This window comes from Tiliqua scincoides, chromosome 6 (assembly GCF_035046505.1).
Source record: "Tiliqua scincoides isolate rTilSci1 chromosome 6, rTilSci1.hap2, whole genome shotgun sequence".
NCBI lineage: Eukaryota > Metazoa > Chordata > Lepidosauria > Squamata > Scincidae > Tiliqua > Tiliqua scincoides.
This window is the reverse complement of record NC_089826.1, coordinates 86765453-86786406: the sequence shown is the minus strand read 5'-3', so window position 1 is coordinate 86786406 and position 20954 is coordinate 86765453. Positions and strand designations below refer to the sequence as shown.

General features: G+C 47.6%; 1 protein-coding gene across 2 annotated transcripts in view; it reads left to right on the top strand.

Annotated features, from left to right (window-relative positions):
• Positions 1 to 310: 310 nt before the first annotated feature.
• LOC136655621 (protein mono-ADP-ribosyltransferase PARP12-like) overlaps positions 311 to 20954 on the top strand; it is a 49602-nt gene continuing 28958 nt past the window's right edge. Inside the window, exons 1-2 of one of the 2 annotated variants that reach the window (XM_066632204.1) lie at positions 311 to 603; positions 17213 to 17345. In XM_066632204.1, the coding sequence (XP_066488301.1) occupies positions 311 to 603; positions 17213 to 17345 (426 nt within the window). Of the gene's footprint in view, positions 604 to 11439; positions 11738 to 17212; positions 17346 to 20954 lie in introns of those variants that run through there. The other variant, XM_066632203.1, reaches the window with a different exon arrangement.

The following is a 20954-nucleotide window of genomic DNA, read 5'->3' as shown; positions in this document are numbered from 1 at the left end:
TGCGGGATGGAAAAGAGGGTGTCCCTCTCCACGTCCCGTGGCGAGGAGTTCCACAGACCACTGGCCAGCTGGGTCAGGCCAGCTTTTCTTTCTTCCGCTGCAAGCCCGCGCGAGCGGCTGCCCGGCTGGTGGTGCGGGGAAAGCGTGCCCGAGTGCGGAGGCGGCGGCTGGCGGGGGACGCGCGGAAGGGCCGGGAGGGTCGCCCCCAAGGGAGGCGGAGGCGGAGGCGGGAGCTCGGCAGCGCGCCCCGCCCCGGCGCCGCCGCGCGCTGAGTTTCGTTTCTCCGGAGCGGGCTGTGCCGCTGCGCGCGATGGCGGACCCGGCGGTGTGCGGCTTCGTGACGAAGGTGCTCTGCTCGCGCGGCGGCGGCGCGGACCTGGCGGAGCTGCTGCAGCACGTGGCGCTGCCCGAGCAGCAGCTGCGGCTCCTGCTGCAGGACGCGGGGCCGCAGAGGTTCCTGCTGCTCGGCCAGGGGGACCCCGCCGCCGCCGCCCCCCGCGTGCTGGCCGTCTCGCCCGTGCGCGTCTGCGTGCGCAGGCAGTGCGCCGGCTGCTCGCAGCTGCACCTCTGCAAGAGCCACCTGCGCGGAAGGTGCCGGGTCCGGTGAGTGCGGCGCTGCGGGCGCGTCTGGCTGGGGAGGCGGCGGAGGCACAGCCTCCCCAGGGGTCCTTGGAGAGGCAGGCAGGAGCGGCAGAGCCTCCCCACTGCAGACCTTGGCAGGCACCAGCGCACTCTTCAACAACTCCAGTGGAGAGGCACTGCCTCACCTACCTCCCCACCCGCATGGGTCCTCACATAGTGGCAGCGCTTTTCAAAGGACTCAGTGGGGAGGCTCTGCCTCACCCGCCTCCCCACCCATGTGTGCTGTGAGTGCTTGCAAACCTCACAGGGCTGTGCTGCTTTCCAAGGGGTTCCGCTGGGGAGGCTCTGCCTCACCTGCCTCCCCACCTGCCTGCTTTTTGAAAGACTCTGATGCCCTGAGCCAAGAGCTCTCAGGAAACTCTAGCCAAAGGAGCGCCACCTTAACATCCGCTCTGGCTCTGCTTCTGGCCTTAAAGATGCTTGTTAGTCAGAAGCTGAAGCCAACCCCACCCAGTGTCTTGTCCTAGAGATAGCAGGGCCTCAAGAGTCCATCTGCAACCACAGTCAAGGGAAGCACCTGTGGTCTCCTTTATCTTTCCAGTACTCGCTGTACTTCCAGCTCACTGTGGCAATGGGTGAAGGGGTAGGCCAGTGTGGGGGGGGAGTGTGCAGTGAAAGTGGAAAGTTCCTGGACCCTTGTCCCCTTAGCTTTGCTCACCACACCTATGAGTTGAAATGAGTATGAAAAGCTAGCTGCTTCTAGCTACGCTTGCGCATGATCTGAGGCCACTGGCCTCCTTGCTGCCTTGCTTTGGTGCCAGCAATAAACAAGCAGTTTTCTGCTAGACCTTCCCTCAGAGTGTTAAATTGGGATGTAGCACTCCGGGTAATGTACCTCACGCTGCCTTTGTGGGTTTAAGGGCAACAGATTTTGGCACTCCAGTGTGGGGCTGGAGGCTTTTTGCACCCCAAAAATTAGCCTTGCCCAAAAAACCAATGGATGGCAGAGGGCATGAATAGATAGGACTGCTGCCACTCAGCAGTCAGGAAGGTGCAACATGATCCCTAGAAGGTGGCAGACCAGCTTCAGGTGGAAAGGGAGTGAGTACCTCTAGGGCTGCTCCACCATGGTGTAAGGTAAGAAGCTGGCTAGGACAGGTTGGAGCCGCTACAGGGACTCCTAGCAGACTCAGGGCATCAGTTGCAGAGTAAGTCCCATGGGTGAGAGACCCAAAGTGCTGTTTAGAGCAGCCCCCAGTGACTGCCCCTACACCACAGTATCCAGGCAACAACTCGGTGGGGAGGCTCTGCCTCAGCTGCCTTCCCACCCACATGGGTTGTGAGTGTTTCCACACCTCGAATGGGGGTAGTGCTTTTCAAAGGATTCCAGAGGGGAGGCTGTGCCTCACCTGACTCCTCACCTTGACTAAGGAGCTTAGTCAAGGCCCCTTAACCAAATCTTCCCCTGCCAAAAGCTGCCTGGTTTCTACCCCCTTCCCCCCTCAGAAGTGCGAGGAGGGGGTCTTCCCCTCCAAACTCTCTCTGGGAAAGAGTTGCTGACCGTCCCTGAAAGAGACTTTGCTGATGGATCCATCTTAATTTGATGTGTTCAGAGTGATCCTGTGAGTGTACCTACTTTAAACCAGGGGTCTCGAAACTTTTTGACCAGAGAGCCACATCAAATATCTGGCATGTTGTTGAGGGCCGGAAAAAAATTTAAATATAAATTTTAGAGATGGAATTTAGATGAATGAATAAAGGAATGAATGGGCTCAAATTTCCAGGATTTTTCCAAGCACCAGCACACACCATAGAAATAAAGCACAAACTCAGATGGACCCCCCTCCCCCCACCTCTCAAGCAGCTTACTTAAATATATAGGAGTGAATATCTCAGAACCAGCACATCACAGGAGACACCAGGAGCATGTTGTGAGGGCCGAGGAGGCTCCTGGACTGTCAGAAAACCTTCTAAGACCTTCAGAGAGCACAAAAAGCTACTTCTGGTTTTTTTGGAAAATGAGGAAGTTATGTTTTTAGGCCTTTAAAAGGTGTTCTGAGAGCCGGAGGGCTGCTCCGAATTGGGCCAGATGCTGGCTGTGAGCTGGACAGTGGCTTGCTGTGGGCCACATCTGGCCCTGGTTTGGAGATCCCTGCTTTAAACAATGAGTTCCTTTCTTGCCTCTTTTAAAATGCTCATCATCCTACAGTAAATCAAGATGGCCAAGGACTGAGAAAGTGATTGTGGGCACAATCCTTGAGGGCTGAGTGTGAACTGACTATCAGCCCCATGAATTTCAGTGGGATTTCAAAGTAAATAATGCACTTGCATTTCTCCTGGGATGATGCAAAATGCAATGAAAGTGAAACGGATGTGAAATTTTTGCTTGAATGATGAAAAGGAAACAGCCCTTAAGTGGAAGTTCTGCACTAGAATAGAACTAATGCTCACCAGGTGTGATGTGGCTTTGGCTGTCTGGTGTGGCTCAAATTTGTTTATGTCAACTTTTCTGTTACTGCTCTATCTTTAATAAGAAATCAGATTGTATTTTTGAAAATTCTAATCAGTTTTTTTAATCTTTTGGGGATTTCGGAATGGATGGTTTGGAAAGTTTGGGTGTTAAAATCTTTAACAGAAATGTTAAGAAATGTTTTAATTGTGTATCTGTGTAAAGCATAGGAGGAAAACTGTATTTTAAAGATGAGGCATAATGCTGAAAAAGAAATCAGTTAATCTGTTTGAAGTATTTGATATCTTGTAATAAATCACAAGGGCTAATAGTACTGTTATGAGCACAAGTTGGAAGTTAAGTGATCTTTCTGGGAGAGTAAAATGCACCCTTCCATTTCTTTAATGCCAGGTGCAGGGGAGTGGCCACATGATAAAAGGTCTCTTGTGGTCTTGTGTGCTCTGGGAGACTAATGTTGTTTGTTTTTTCAAAGAGGAAAGACTGAGAATAGCCTAGTACATTTTCTTTAAATCCCCATGCTTTTGGAGTCACAACTATGGTAACTCTGAAGAGTATGACATGTTCCCCCCCCACCTGTGTCACTCCATACATCATGTATTTTCCTTTTGCTTGTTCTCTAATACTTCAGGGCCCAATCCTATACAGTTTTCCAGTGCTGGTGCCAGTGGGGTGTGCACTGCATCCAGTGGTGGAGGGGCAGTCACTGGGGTCTTCTGAAGGTATGGGAACATGTGTTCCTTTACCACAGGGCTGCATTGTGGCTACACCAGAGCTGGAAAGTTGGATAGGATTGGGCCCTGAGACCCTCATCTCATTTTTTGTATGTGTTTAGTTTGAAGGTCTCGTAAAAATGCCATTGGGGTCAGTTAAAACCCAAGTCAAGTGAACTGAAGGAATGGAAACACTACAAGAGTATATACAGGGGTGGTGGGGCTGTGACATGAGCCAAACATGGTGAAAACATTGAGCAACTCAATAGTTATCTTTTTATATTGATTCAGCGGTTAAGTCAACCATTTTGTTTGTTGGCTTGGTTTTCAAATTTTTTGTCCTGCCTTTCACTGAAAATGCTGAGCTGGCTGTAATCAGTAACTTTACTGAGGAAGCTGGTGGATTCTCCCTCACTGGAGATTCTAAGCAGGGGCTTGACAGACACCTTCTGGAGAAGCTCCAGGAGGATTGTCTTCTACTGGCAGGAACATAAGAACAGCCCTACTGGATCAGGCCATAGGTCCATCTAGTCCAGCTTCCTGTATCTCACAGCGGCCCACCAAATGCCCCAGGGAGCACATCAGATAACAAGAGACCTCATCCTGGTGCCCTCCCTTGCATCTGGCATTCTGACATAACCCATTTCTAAAATCAGGAGGTTGCACATACACATCATGGCTTGTACCCCGTGATGGATTTTTCCTCCAGAAACTTGTCCAATCCCCTTTTAAAGGCGTCCAGGCTAGACGCCACCACCACATCCTGTGGCAAGGAGTTCCACAGACCAACCACACGCTGAGTAAAGAAATATTTTCTAACTCTCCCAAAACTCAATTTTAGTGGATGTCCCCTGGTTCTGGTGTTATGTGAGAGTGTAAAGAGCATCTCCCTATCCACTCTGTCCATCCCCTGCATAATTTTGTATGTCTCAATCATGTACCCCCTCAGGCGCCTCTTTTCTAGGCTGAAGAGGCCCAAGCGCCGTAGCCTTTCTTCATAAGGAAGGTGCCCCAGCCCCGTAATCATCTTAGTCGCTCTCTTTTGCACCTTTTCCATTTCCACTATGTCTTTTTTGAGATGCGGCAACCAGAAATGAACACAACACTCCAGGTGTGGCCTTACCATAGATTTGTACAACAGCATTATAATATTAGCCGTTTTGTTCTCAATACCCTTCCTAATGATCCCAAGCATAGAATTGGCCTTCTTCACTGCCGCTGCACATTGGGTCGACACTTTCATCCACCTGTCCACCACCACCCCAAGATCTCTCTCCTGATCTGTCACAGACAGCTCAGAACCCATCAGCCTATATCGAAAGTTTTGATTTTTGCAGGGCGTTGGACTAGATGACCTTTTTGTCCCCATCCAGCCCTAAGATTCTATGAAAATTATAAAAGTGAAGAACTGAAACCAAGTAAAACTGTCAGAAAGCAAGGCAGTCAATAACAGCAAACTTTTTTCAGGCCTCTTTCATACTCCCAAAGACCTGGACAAAGAGGTGTGAGTATTGAGTGCCTCCTGAAAGGCTAAGGAGAAAGGGGGCGATGCTCTGCTGCACCCATGTGCCCAACCATTAAGTTCAGTGATGGCACGCAGGCTAGAGCTGGGGTGTCAAACTGGTTTCATACAGAGGGCCGAAGTTGGCATTCATTGTGCTTGCTGAGGGCCAATCATTCAGCAGATGAAGGCCAGAAAGAATCATTTTGTTCTGACGTAGAAATTCATTAGTTGCAAATTTCAGAAGAGAAAATGTGCAAATCTTGTTCATATTTCCAGATATGAGACAGCCCAATTATCAAATTGGAAGAGCTTGATGATAAGGGGGGAGGATAAATTGCTTCGGGGGGGGCACATTTGGCCCATGGGCCTTCACCCCTCGACTAGAGCCTCCCATGTAGAGCTCAACAGAGTTAAGATTCCTCTAGTAGAAGTTATCAAGTGAACTTAAAACTATTAAGAGGTTAAATTAAGAGATTCGACTACTGCAATGTGCTCTGAGTGTGGCTGCCTCTGAAGATGGTTCGGAAACTGCAACTAGTGCCGAATGTGTCTGCCCATGTGGTTGTTGGGGTTCACCGGTTTGACTCTGCTGGACAGTTTATTCAGTGACTACACTGGCTTCTGGTTAGTTTCTGGGCTGAATTCAAAGTACTAGTTTTGACATTTAAAGCCCTATAATACCCAAATACCCTCAGGTCCAGGGTATTTGAAGGACTGCCTCCTTCCATATAACCTTACCGGTATTCTCAGGTCATCAGGGAGGGCCTTCCAACTGTGCTGCCACCAGGTAGAGGTGAGGGGGATGGCAGCAAGAAGCAGGGCCTTCTCAGTGGTGGCACCCTGTCTGTGGAATTCCCTCCCTCTGGAATTGAGAAGAGCTCCCTCTTTGGAGCCCTTTTGGTGGGGTCTTGTGATGTCCACGGCGGGCAGAGACCCCATCCCTTTGGGGGTGACCGAGCGTGGGGGGCTTACCCTGTCGATGTGAGTTGGTCGTCGGCGAAAAGAAGGACTGGAGGCAGACACAGCTGTTTTGCACAGACGGTTTACTTGTGTCAAACTCTTGACATTCATGGGGCCTGTTACATCACAGGCCCCTTCGTTTTACACAGAATCGTGGCGTCAGTGCACAATAGGCTTGTCTCCCCCTCCTTCTCGACCCCTTGAGGTTTCCGGCAACGCTCCCCGGCTGGTGGCTGTCAGCAAGGGGTATGGGTTCCCGAGGGCTGCGGAGCTGTTGTCGGGGGTCAGCTTAGCTGTCCTTAGGAGGGCCCCTTGTACCTCCAGTCTTTCCCCTTGACCAGCTGGCCTCCAATGGGGGTAGTCGATACAGGGTCCTGGGTGCTGCCACCTTGCCTCTCCGGTTCTCACCCCCGGGCCCCTGGGATCAGGGAGTTCCCAGCCCCCGGCCCTTCTCTCCAGGGCTGAGGTAAACAAAGCTTCCTTTGGGGCCTGTGTCGGCTGCCTGGCTGGCTACCCCTTCTGGCCTTCCCTTTGATCCTCCTCCCAACTGAAGAGGAGTGACCTCTCCCTAGGCTGTCCAGCCTCCTTATGAAGCCAGCCTTGGGCTGGGCCAGCCCCACCCCTTCTGCCCACGTGTCTGCTCCCAGGAGGCACTAGGTCCTACTCCCAGGGAGGTGTCTTGCCTGGAACCCCAGTCCTGACAGTGCTTAGGTCTTGCTCCCGAGGAGGCCCCTACCCTTGAGGAGACCTCTGCTCCTGGGGAATTCCAGGCCCCCTGGGCTGGGCCTAGGTGACAGGTCTCAAGACCTTTTTATTTAGGAAAGCTTTTAAATGCTGATGGGGGCTAGTACTTTTTTATGAAACATCTTTGATCCAATTCTGTTTTATTATTTTTGTGGTTTTAATTGTTTTGATTTTTTCAGCACTATTTTTAGCATATTTAAATATTACTGTAAGCCGCCTTAAGGGCCCTTAAGTGGGGTGGAAAGGCGGGGTGTAAACAGTGGTGGGATTCAAATAAATTAACAACAGGTTCTATGTCCTAATGAGCAATGAGCAACTCAGCTTCAATTGTCTGCCGCAAAGGAAGTTGAAAGACTACGGCTGCACTCCTATATTGTACAGTACACACTTTCCTGGGAGTAAGTCCCATTGAACATAAAGGGACTTACTTCTGAGTAGACAGTCATAGGATTGCACTGTAACTTTAACACGCACCCAATGTCTAAATCCAAATTGCAAGGCTGCAATTCTGTCCTCTATAGTCATACTTACAGGCTTCTGGCCACTCGTTTCCAAGGAGGATAAACATGCGGCTGAAATGCACACTTCAAATGGACATTTTTTCTTGAATTCTCAAGGCAGTTGTATAATGAAATCAAGAAGGCACCAAGAAGAGGAGGTGGGAACTGCCAGGGCTCCAGGTTACCAACCACTGGAGACACCACAGCAGCTTAGTACCTTCACATCTGCACAAACCAACTTGCTGCACTGGGCTTTGAGCTGGGCCACCTTCCTTCTCAGTGGGAACTTGGTGATTTTTACCAGAGCAGTCAATCCTCCCAAGGATCTGGTTCACTTTTAGTGGTGAACATCTGGTCAGCAAAAGTGCACTGAGCACATAGTCTGACACCTCATCATCAACCAAAAGCAACAACAGCATAGTAACATCCTTACATCTCCCCTTCTTTTTTGTTCTATTACAGCATTCCTCAGCATCTGCCTCTCGCCCGCAGTACCATTTTGCATGGCCCACCTCTGGGAAGTACAATTGGAAGTAACTGGAATGACTATCACCAGTTATTTCCATACTAAGAGGCCAGACATGATGCAGCAAACCACGGTAAGAGGCTCAGGCTACAATCCTATCCACTTTTTCCTGGTAGTAAGTCCCATTGACTATAATGGAACTTACTTCTGAGTAGACATGCATAGGATTGGGCTCCCAGGGTAGATGGCAGGGCTTTTTTGAGTGCAAGAAAAGCAGAACTGAGCCTCCTACCACTGTTTGTGGCATCGTATTGCTGGTCTCACTGCCAGGCAGTGGCGGTCTGGGGGGGGGGGTCCTGCCATGAGTACTACTGGGCACCACCTCAAGTACCACTGGTGGTATGAGTACTACTGGTTGAGAAATGCTGCTCTATTGCTTTTACCACCCAGCCCCAAAAAGAATTCCAGTGAACTCTAAAGCTTCCCCCTCCAACTTCCAACCCAATGCACGTTCAGAAGCCCAACAAGTTCAAGGGGAGTTGTTGACTTCCAGGGTTTGAGAGAGAATGGCAGCCTTGAAGGACAGTTTCACTAATGAGCAAAAGAGTACTATGAGGGGACTGTTCTTCTAGGTTGCTTTCCGACAGGCAACAGCAGATACCCATCACTTTGGTCTACTCTAGTGGCAATTCTCCCACAAGTTTGAGGGAGACCAGGGAGTGCAAAGCAGGGGCCTGCAGTGGGTGGGGAGGCAGGTGAGGCAGAACCTCCCCACCACAGTCCTTCAAAAGTGTTGCAGCTGTGAAGGTGCCCAAGCACCCACAACCCAGGCTAAAAATGAAAATTAACAGCACATTTAACAAGCCTTGCAGGTTTTGAGGTTCACCCTGATCACAAGTTCTTCCCAGTGCTTCTCCAGTTCTTCTTCATTAGGTGATAAGACCTAAACCCAATTTGCAAACTCGTTCAAAAAATCTTCAATTTCTAGTCAGCCTGCCATTTCACTTGCATGGGGGGGGGGGGAGAGAATAACCTAAAGGAACTTTTCTGCTAGAGAAGGAGCAATGCTAACTGTACCATCCTCAGCACACTTACCTGGGAACAGCAGCCCAATCCTATGCAAGCTTACACAGGAGTAAATCACATTACATAGTCAATTGGGCTTGCTTCCCAGGTGTGAGTAGGATTGCAGCCTAAGGGCTATCCAACTTTCCAGAGCCAATGCAGCCACATTGCATTGCAACAAACATTCCCTTGTCACAAAGAGACCTCCAGGACTTGGTGCTGGAAAGTTACAGTTAAGAGGACTTAGGACCCAATCCTATCCAATTTTCCAGTGCCAGTGCAGCTGTACCAAGAGCGCATGCACTGCATCCTGTGGTGGGGGACAGGGAACATTTGTTCCCTTACCTCAGGGCTGCATTGTGACTGCACAGGTGCTAGAAGAAAGCCTCACTGAGCACAACAGGACTTACTTCTGAGTAGACATGCATGGGATTGTGCCCTAAGGCTGCAATCCTACTTCCACTTTCCTAGGAATAAGCCCCATTGGCTATAATGAGATTTACTTCTGAGTAGATATGCATAGGATTTTGCTCAAAGGCTGCAATCCTATCCACACTTTCCTGGGAGTAAGACCCATTGAACACAATAGGACTTACTTCTGAGAAGACCTGCATAGGATTGTACCCTTAATGAAGTAATGTTTTGTTCCACATTCCTGCCTTTTTTTAACCTGAGGAATTTCAGCTGTGGGAGCATCGCCTCTTTGTGTCTGATAGTGTATTATACAATCGTTGTGTAACAACACATTGTATTGCAATGAAAAGATCCCAGGCACAAAACTGCATTCCCAAACCCCAAGGATGAAAACCAACCCCATGGTGCAGTCCTTTGCTTGTGGGAAGTCAGGGCACAATCCCTATGCCTGTCTACTCAGAAGTAAGTCCCATTATAGTCAACAGAGCTTACTGCAGCATGAGGGCCCAGGCCTATGCATGTCTACTCATTATATAGTCTCATTATAGCCAAAGGGCTATATACTAGAAGGAAAGTGTGAGTAGGACTGCAGCCTTTGAGCACAATCCTATGCATGTCTACTCAGGAGTAAGTCATTATAGCCAAAGGGGCTTACTCCCAGGAAAGAGTGGATAGGATCGCAGCCTCAGTGGATCTCAGAAGGAAGCATCTCAGAGAATGAGATGCTTCCTTCTTCGCCTTCTGATTGACAGTGCCTACTCAGACGTAAGTCCCAGTGTATTCAATGGGGCTTACTCCCAGGAAAGTGTGGCAAACTCAGAGACAAGGATGAGATGCTTCCTTCCTTCTGATTGACAGTGGCTGCAATCCTAACCACGCTTTCCTGAGAGTAAGCCCCATTGAACAAAATAGGAGTTACTTCTGAGTAGACCTGGTTAGGATTGTGCTCAGTGCCTACCCAGAGGTAAGTTCCATTGTGTGTCCATGGACGTGCAGCGGGAGGGGGGGCGGCAGGGGCTTTTTGGGCGGGAGCTGCTCCGACGCCCTCCTCTTCCTCCCGCCCGCACCCCCAACCCACAGGGAGAGCTGAGTCCAAGGAGCCTCCAGGCGCAGGAGCAGTCTACTCGCCAGTTGACCAGCTCGGCCGGGGAGGGGAGGTGCGGGGCGGGCAGCTTCTCTCGCCCTCGTAAGCAGGCTGCATCTGCGAGCTCGCAAGGGCTGGTGAGCAGCAGTCCGGCTCGCCCCTTCAGCCCCAGCAGCCTCGGCGCCTGCTGGGAGTGACCCCCTTTCCCCCCCCCACGGGTTGGCACGGCTGCTGCCCCCAGGAGGGTTAGCCCTGACATTTCAAGGCCAGCTCTCTGGCCAGCAAACGGTTCTTAGAACCAACAGCTGAATTAGGTAGGGGTTCTATAGAATAGGTGAGAACCTGCTGAATCCCACCACTGGGTGTAAATCTCTTCACTCAATCGATCGATTTTCAGCCTATGTACCGTGGCACACTGGTGTGCTGCAAAAGGTCCGCAGGTTTGACACAGAGGTTTGGAGCAAGGGGAGAGAGGAGGGAGGCTTATTTGATTTCCATGCTGGCTGCGCACAGAGCTATTCTGGTGGTGGTGGGTCATGCCCTTAATACTTTTGCTGGCTTCCCCCTCCCCACGCCTTTCAGCTCAGATGGTGGATTACAACGTCAAGTTAAAATCACAATTAAAAACAAACAGTGCTAAGAATTAAAAATGGCAGAACCACCCTGTATAAACAAGAAGGGAAGTCTGATTCAGTTTACTTAAAATAGTTCAGCCAGCTAATGTGCCTGCATTTGACAAGACCTTGTTTCCTAGTGTCATATGACCACTGTATACATCTTCCTGATACATCTTTCTGTTCCTTCCTAGAGTTGCTAGGGAGCTGTGTTTGCTTTCAGTTTCGATTCTCCTTTGAGCAGGTAGAAAAAAAGGTGGAGCTTGCTCTGGTCTTGTAGCCAAACAGGCTTTCCTTCCTAGAGTGGGCAGAGCAGAGAGCAGAGATCATGTCCGACCCTGCTGTGTGTAGTTTCATCACCAAGATCCTTTGTTCCAATGGGGGGTGCTTGGACTACAAGAGCATTCCTCAATATCTGGAACTCTCAGACCAACAGCTGGAGCAAATCCTGCTGGACTCGGGGCAGGAAAGGTTTGTGGTGACCCAGGAGGGCACCTCTAGCCAAGTGCTGGCTGTGTCTCCAGTTCGCCTGTGCCTGAAGCACGAGTGCAGTGGGTGTGAACGCCTTCATGTTTGCAAGAAGTATCTCCAATGCAAATGCTACAGGCCTGTTCGTGGCAGGGGGTGAGTGTCAAACCAACAAGAGGTAACTTTTACTGCGGAAAGCCAAATAGAGATCACAATTATTGTGGTTGGTTGTTATCCAAGGCCTCTGAGGAATCCTTGCAAGAAAGAAAGAGAAGCTTAGTGAGAGTGGAGGCAGATTTAGGCCAACAGATTTTGCAAATGCGCTTGTAAGTCTGTTATAGCTTTTCACTTACAACGAGTATCACAGAGAATTGTTACAAAATGATGCCCAGGCAGTGTGTAACCTTTGCTGTAACAAAAAACACAAATAAGACTTATAGCGTAAAGTTTTGAACTGTCAGATAAGACATGAGGGGGGTTATCTTTTACGTTTGGTGCAATTGCGAAAGTCAAACATTTTTCTGAAGATATATATACATAAAAAGATTGGTTCAGACTCACTGTTGTTCTTGTTGACATAAACTAATTATTGCAACATCAAATACTATAGAGTAGCTAGAAAACAATCCAGGTATAAAGTGAGGGCTTCCTCGATAAAGTGCAATTAAAAAAGAATATTGAAGCTCAAAATTTTTTCCTTCTCTCCCCCTCCCGACACCACAGCCACCAGTACCAGGAATTTTCTTCTAAATCAGCAATTTTCAACCTTTTTCATGTTGCAGCTCAATGACAAGGTGCTAAAATTGTTGAGTCTGCACCTTCTGTTTTATGATAATTGACAAGGAACACTGCTGATGGGGGGCTCACATCCCCCAATGGCCCTACTCCTAAATGACCCTCCCCCAAACTCCTGTGGCACACCTGTGAACCATTCACAACACACCAGTTTAAAATCTATTCTAAATTATCTTTATCTTTTTAGCTAGACTTTGTCCTAACTGCCTCTGAACAAACACTAAGCAAAATTTGTTAGGATTTGTCGGCTTGCCCTTTGGATCAGCTGTTGATTCTGACAGCTTCTGCCTATACGTATTGGTGTCTGCCATAAATTGAATTTGTTAGATAGAGTTTTATTCCTGTACCTGAAGCTGAAATCTCAGAGTAATAGGTGAAGACCAAGAGATTGTTTGTTTACTAGCAAGTTGCCCAATAAGATAGCGGCTGCTGTAGGTGCTTGTCTGTTGCAACAGTCTTATCAGCTGTGGAATGTTTCTGAATTTACACATGGATGCATCTTGCTCCCTTGATGATGCATGCTGGTAAGGGCCAGGCCACAGTCATAGTTGGAAACCAGGCTTTGCCCTCACCACAAATGCAGTGCTTCCCATTCCTCCACAAGTGTGAATGGTACCTGCTTCCTTGCAGGTGAGAAACTAAAGAGATGCACTTGGGGGTGTTGTTGGGCTGGAAGCTAAGCCTGCTTTCTGCCCCAATGTCTTGGTTGGAGGAATCTCTTAAAACTGGTTTCCTCCTTAAGGGGGAAGCAGAGTAGCTTCAGCAGCAGACCCCCCTTCTTGCTAGGAATCAACCCCAGGGAGCCTCCCACACCCAGCTGACTGCTATTCAAGAAAGACAGACAACTTTGGCTTGTTGAAGTTGCAAAGTAGATTCATTTACTTTGAATGAGTTTGCCCACTCCTGCTGTAGAGCAGTGGTTCCCAACCTGGGGGTCATGAGCTGATTTTCAGGGGGTCATGGAGTCCCTGTTTACTGCCATAGATATGTTTGTGCAACAGTTTAAAAAGTTGCATTTTTGCAACATTTTCAGGGAATTTCCAAACAGAGAAAAACAGGTGCAACCTTGTCATACAGATTTTTTATACATGGATTTGACTCAACATAAATGGCCACTGCAAATGAGAAGGAATGTGCTGATCCCTGGAGATGGGGAAAAATGCATTCCTTTAGAATCACAGTTTTAAAAACTTCTTTTCTTACTAGTGTAGAGAGAGTCATGCAAGGGATTGCGAGTATAACCTAGTTATTCACAGATTCCACAGATTTTTCTATCTCAACTTTAGAAGGGTCCTTTGAATTAAAGGAAAACAGTTGTTTAACAATAGCCTTGTTGTAACAGAGAGGGCAACTGATTATCTCTCCAAGGTAAAGTGACCCCTCCCTTTCCCCACCACATGAAAAGAAGATCACTCTGCTCTGGTTGAAGGGAGGGGTCCCCTGCTCACCTGGAGAGAGGCTGATTGAAGGATTGTATGCTTATTAACTCTGTTTTAACATTACAGAGGTCAACAAGGCTGTTTTTAAATTACCAGAGCAAAGGGACTTTGCTTTTTAAATTGGTTTGCTTTAGTGATTCCACATGAAGACACAACCTGTATGTTTCCGTGAAAATTGAAAGGTGTTTCCACATACCTAAAAACAACTCTAGCATTTGGTAACTTAAGGTAGACTATATACATTATTTTTTACAGATACTGTCCTGGGTAGAAATATGCAAAAAAGCTGAACTCACTGCAGAAAACAAACAAATGGTTTTACAGATTACACAGCTTAGTTATTGAAAAAATTTCAAGAAGCTTCCACATACTGATTCATCCATGAGTACACGTGATTTACTTTAAAAGTGTGATTTATTAAAACCACTTCCTGCTTAATTAGATCACTTCCAACCCTGCAGGCACAGTGGAAGTCCCATCAGGTTGTCGTACCTAGAAAGTGGGTCCCAGGGCTAAAAAGATTGGGAACCACTGCTCTAGAGTAGGGGTGTCCAAACCCTGGCTCACGGCCCATTGGTGGCCCTCAGGGACCCCCAGTCTGGCCCATGGGGAGCCCCATCTCCAAGAAACCTCTGACCCATTTGAGGCTTGCAGGAGCCCTTACTAGACGGACACGACTGCTCTCAGTGTGAGGATCAACTGTTCAACCTCTGGCACAAGCTGCAGGCCAAAATTTCTCTCTAGTGCTTGCTGTTTCAGAATTTATTTCTCCATGTGTTTTGTACTTTTCCCTGGACAAGAGGTGTGTGGTGTGTTTGTAAAGTGTGTGGTGTGTGTGGTTGGCAACCTAATGGTTGGCAACCTTCAGTCTCAAAAGACTATGGTACAAGCCTACAGCACCCCGGTATTCCCAGGCAGTCTCCCATCCAAGTACTAACCAGGCCTGACCCTGCTTAGCTTCCAAGATCAGACAAGATCAGGCATGTGCAGGGTAACAGTTGCTATGGTGTGTGTGTGTGTGCCCAGTAAAATTCATTCACTCATGTAAGTTCAGACTAATGTATTCATTTATGTAAATTTATTCAAATTTTAAAAGCAAATTAATTCTTTTTCTCCCCCTGGCTCCTGTCACAGTGTCAGAGAGATGATGTAGCGCTCCTGCCAGAAAGTTTGGACATCCCTGCTCTAGAGCGTGGAAAGAATTAGAAATTACCTTTCTTTAAACTGTTGCCTTTAACTCCCCTAAAAGGCAGCGTGACGTTTGTTACCTGGAGTGCTACATCCCAATTTAACACTCTGAGGAAAGGTCTAGCAGAAAACAGCTTGTTTATTGCTGGTACCAAAGCAAGGCAGCAAGGAGGCCAGTGGCCTCAGATCATGCGCAAGTGTAGCAAGACGCAGCTAGCTTTTTATACTCATTTCAAACATAGACATGCATAGACAAAGGGTCATGTAAAATTACATCCCGGCCACACTCAAACAACCCCTTTACCCGTCCTACTAGTTGTTGCTTTGGCAAGATAATACAGGCCAGCTCTGTCTGGTCTTCAAGGACTAGGGCACTAGAGAGCCAGGCTCTCTGGTCAGGGGTGGCTTGCAGTTTCTTGCTAACAAGCATTTTATGCTCACAAGCATTTTGGGACCAGAGTCAGAACTGATGTTAAGATGGCATTACTTTGACCAGAGTTTAGTGAGAGCTCTTGGCTCATGGGATCAAAACATGTAATACAGGTTGAGCATCCTGAATCTGAAAATCCGAAATGCTCCAAAATCCAGAACTTTAAAACCTGGTTGCTGTTTTTTAACAGCTAATACAGGAATTCCAGTGGTGCTTCTGTGGTGCTTAGTGACTCTGAACACATTATTCTTTGGCTGTATTAATGGCATGTCATATTTTTTTTAGTGTTACAGACTTGCGTGTGAATAAGTGAAAAAAAGGATTGTTTAGATTGTTTATTGGTAGCACATTAATTCAGAGTCAGGAATGATGGTGATGCCAAACAACTGCAGATTGAGTGGCTGAGATAGTGACACCTTTGCTTCCTGGTGGTTCAGTGTGCACCAGTTTGGTTTCATGCACAAAAGTATTAAAAATAGTGTGTACAATTACGTTCAGGTTGTGTATATGTGGAACTTACTCCTGGGTAAGTGTGGGTAGGATTGCAGCCTAGGACAAAGTTCCAAACAACACAGTCCTGGAACGAGCTGGAATCCCTAGCATGTATGTACTGCTGAAACAGAGACGCCTGCGTTGGCTTGGTCATGTCGTGAGAATGGATGATGGCCGGATCCCAAAGGATCTCCTCTATGGAGAACTCGTGCAAGGAAAGCGCCCTACAGGTAGACCACAGCTGCGATACAAGGACATCTGCAAGAGGGATCTGAAGGCCTTAGGGATGGACCTCAACAGGTGGAAACCCTGGCCTCTGAGCGGCCCGCTTGGAGGCAGGCTGTGCAGCATGGCCTTTCCCAGTTTGAAGAGACACTTGGCCAACAGTCTCAGGCAAAGAGACAAAGAAGAAAGGCCCATAGCCAGGGAGACAGACCAGGGACAGACTGCACTTGCTCCCAGTGTGGAAGGGATTGTCACTCCTGAATCGGCCTTTTTAGCCCCACTAGACGCTGTTCCAGAACCACCTTTCAGAGCGCGATACCATAGTCTTTCGAGACTGAAGGTTGCCAACATGTGTGTATATAAGGTGCATATGAAACATAAATGAATTTCATGTTTAGGCTTGGATCCATTCCCAAGGTATCTTATTATGTTTTCAGTGGTTGTCATATGTTTAGCAGCAGGACCCACTTTTTAGAATGAGAATCTGCCAGGACCCACTGGAAGTGATGTCATGACCAGAAGTGACATCATCAACAGGAAGAGTTTTAACAATCCTAGGCTGCAATCCTACCCACACTTACCCAGGAGTAAGTTCCACTTACTATCATTGTTAAAAGTAGAGTTAGTAGGTATAGTTAGCTGTTAGTAGCCTATTAAAAGTACAGATGTGTCACATTTCCCCAAATGCAGTCACATACCTTGGTTAAGTCTAATATATTAAAAATATAATATTGAAATGAATGGGGACCCACCTGAAATTGGCTCGTGACCCACCTAGTGGGTCCCGACCCACAGTTTGAGAAACACTGGTATTTGCAAATGTTCCAAAACTGGAAAAAAAAAATCCAAAACACCTCTGATCCTAAGCATTTTGGATAAGGAATACTAAACTTGTATTCTATACCTGTAAGGATCTCAGGGCATCAGACGTTTGGGTTTGTATGGCACAAAAGAGGAGAAAAATCCCTGAACTGTATCAGTCCTCACCCCACAAGTAACCAGCCAGAATAACTAGTGTTGAAGTTTGGCTATGATTTTTCTCTCCTTCCTCTTTTATCCCAGGGCTTGTAAGTACAATCATGACATTTTCTCAGAAGAAAATAGAAAAGTCTTGAAGATTCACGAGCTCTCTGGCCTCAATGAGGATGAACTGCATGTTCTGCTGCTCCAGAATGACCCCTTTCTCTTACCTGATGTAAGTTATTTCAGTATCAAAGCATCAGATGGATATCTGGTTAACTCGTTGGTTCATCCTTTATCACAGGACTACTTAAACCCAATGAGGGCTGGGTTTTTATTTTGGTGACACAATTGCCTGACATACCTAGCAAGATTATCATAGTTTGCCAGACAAAGCAAGCAAGACTGGGTCACAACAGATACGTGGTGGTGGTTTTGTAGGATCAAGTAATCACACTACCCAGTGGGCCCCCTTATCTGCAGGGTCAGCATCAGCAGATTTCAGTGTCCGTAGATGCTGACCCCACTGCTGGAGGGCCTCAGAGGACTGCCCAGATGTAACTGCCCAGAGGACTGCCCAGAGGACTGCTCAGAGACTGGCCCTCCAGCTGCAGATTAAATTACTCACAGAATTTGGTATCCATGGGGGGGTCCTAGAACAGATCTTCCTGTGATACTGAAGGCCCACTGTCCCTGTGATTATTGTGGCATAAAGATCAAACTAAATCAATAAGTTATAGCCGTTTGTCTTTAGTTTCTGCTCTAAGCTGGTGCATGTGTGTATCTTGATTTTTCACCACAGAAGGTATGCATGGGTGATGGGAGCTAAACCCATGCCCTCCCTTACCTTACCTCACACGCAGTTGCTTCAGACACTCTTCCCCCACCCGGGGACACTTGGGATTTGATATAAGCTTTCTTAGGCCATATCATTCAGGCTGCAAGCATGTTGTGGTTGCTTGAGTAAGGACCCAGTTCTATCCAACTTTCCAGCTCTGGTGTAGCCACAATGCAGCCCCATGGTAAGGGAACACATGTTCCCATACCTTGAGAAGACCCCATTGATTGCCTCCCACCACAGGATGGGGCGCATATCCCACTGGTACAACTGCACCAGCACAGGAAAATTGGGCACTAAATCCTCCCTCCCAAGTGTTACAGTCCCGGAAATGCCTTACCTTAGGCCATTCAGGCTGCAAGCATGTTGTGTTTGCTTGACTAAATCCACCCCACCCAATTGTTGCAGGCCAGGAAATGTCTTGCCTCTGATTCTGCAGGCTGTATATACTGGTTCTGTTAGGATTCTCATAGAAGCAACAATCTGGGTTTTCTGGAAGGTTTTTTTAAAGGGTAGTTGGCTGGGAAAGGCAGGCAGTGGGCTGCGGTGCACAGCAAGAACTCTTGTAATTGCATTTCAGAATTCAGGACAACCTCAATTCCCTAGCCCAGTGATTCTCAAACTTTTAGCACCGGGACCTGCTTTTTAGAATGAGAATCTGTCAGGACCCACCGGAAGTGATGTCATGACTGGAAGCGAGGTCATCAAGCAGGAAAATTTTAACAATCCTAGGCTGCAGTCCTACCCACACTTACCCCAGAACAACTCCCATTTACTATCATTGTTCAAAGCATATGCAGAGTAGCCTGTTAAAAGTGCAGCTCTCTAACATTTCCCCAAATGCTGTCACATTCATGGTAGCATCAAATCTAATATATTGAAATATTGACATGAATGGCTACCCACCTGTAATTGGCTCATGACCCACCTAGTGGGTCCCATCCCACAGTTTGAGGAACGTTGCCCTAGCCCATTGATGGCGAACCTTTTAGAGACCGAGTGCTCAAACTGCAACCCAAAACCCACTTATTTATCACAAAGTGTCAACACGGCAATTTAACCTGAATACTGAGGTTTTAGTTTAGAAAAAACAACTCATATATTAACATTTTTTATCTATTATTACTTGTAACCCGTAATGATCTTTTTCTCTAGAAAGTTGTCATCACTGCTTCCTGTGGCAAAGAGTTCCACAGACTAATTACATGCTGGGTAATGAAATATTGGCAGGGAGGGGGTGGCTGCAAGACCATGCCACTGCTCATTTTCTCAAACAAGAAAATAACTTTTTTTAAAAAATCCCCCCACACAGAAGTGGGCTCCAAGGCTGCAATCCCAGCCACTCTTTCCTGGGAGTAAGCCTCATTGACTCTAATGGGGCTTACTTCTGAATAGATACGCACAGGAGCAGGCCCCAAGGCTCCAATTCCGGGCACTCTTTCCTGGGAGTAAGCCTCATCCACTGTAATGGGGCTAATTTTTGAGTAGACATGCCCAGGAGCGGACTCTAAGGCTCCAGTCCCAGGCACTCTTTCCTAGGAGTAAGCCTCATCCACTGTAATGGGGCTTACTTCTGAGTAGACACACAGGACTTGTCTCTGCCTGTGCTGCTCACCCCCAGCTGTGCCTTTGCTGTGGAGGAAACGTGCGGAGCTGCTTACAGGAAGGCGGGCTGCAAAGGTGGTCAGCCAGTGAAGGCCCCTGAGCCATTCCAAAGGAAAAGCCAGGAGCCTGCTGGATGCTGATTGGCTGAGCCTGTTGGGGAAGGGAAAAAACAGGGACCTTAAGCATGAAGAGTGGGCAAAATTGAAAAGGGAAACCAATGGGGCAGGTGGGGGCGGCAACAGAGTGAAGGGAGAGGAGGGCAGTGAGCTCAGGGGGCAGAGGGAAACAGTCCGCCCTCCGCCCTCCCCAGCCTCCGTTCTCTTTAAAGTGACATGCAGCTTCATCGCCCCTCTCCAGGCTGCCTGGCTCAGCGCCACGTGCCCACAGAGATGGCTCTGAGTGCCCTTTCTGGCACGCATGCCATAGGTTCGCCACCACTGCCCTAGCTTGTTTGTAACTAGCTGCTAGCCACCTTGTGTGCTTTCAGGATAGAAATATAGTAAATAAATAAATGTGCTGTTCCTGTACAGAGAAAATGCTTTGTTAACTAGATGTGAAAGGGCTGCACTTTGTACAGGTAGTTTTTTTTTCTTTCCAGTGTTGACATTTTGGTTTGTTGTTTGTTTGTGCTAAGCTACTAAGCAAACTTCTTGCCATGCTTTCTTTTCTTACTTGGGATAATAATTTTGAACTAACAATTAACTAATGCAGAATATTAAAGAATGCCCAAGTGTGGGCCCTTTTAATTAGTGAGTTCCAAACCCATGGATTTGACTCACCACAGGTTCTGAACCCGCAGTGGGGGGCCCCTCCTGACCTCCCAGGTGCTACTAGAAGCACAATCCAGTCACATCCAGGAGACTTTCTGAAGCCCAGAGAGGTTGGGTCTGAAATTTGACAAATCTAATCCCTCGGAGGAGGAGTAGAATGCCTGAAAATTTCGGGCGAATTGCTTGGTAAAGACAAAAGTTACTGTTCACAGAACAATAGTTAGGTCCCAACTAGAAGCATTCCATTCATTTCGGACTGAAAAGAATAAAATAGTAATAAAAATTGCATGCAACTTCCAATGAATGGATAGTGAAAAAAATATCTGCAAGTGTAAGGGGTGGAAGTCTGCCACTCTTTAACAAACTGGGATTCTATTGCTTGGCTGGGCTTTCTTACTTGGATTCTGTGGCTTGACTGGGTTTTTTTATGTGCGTGATTGAGCCCAGCTCGCTGGACTACAAAGGGCCTTGATCCCACAAAATGGTGGAGGAATCAAGAGGATTCTTATAATTTAAATATGAAAGGATACTTGAGTGCAGTTCTTGGTAAAATGACCAGACTGTACTGCAATGTTTAAAATGGATTCTAAGGATATTCTATGAATACAAATTGTATTTACTAACTTTATTT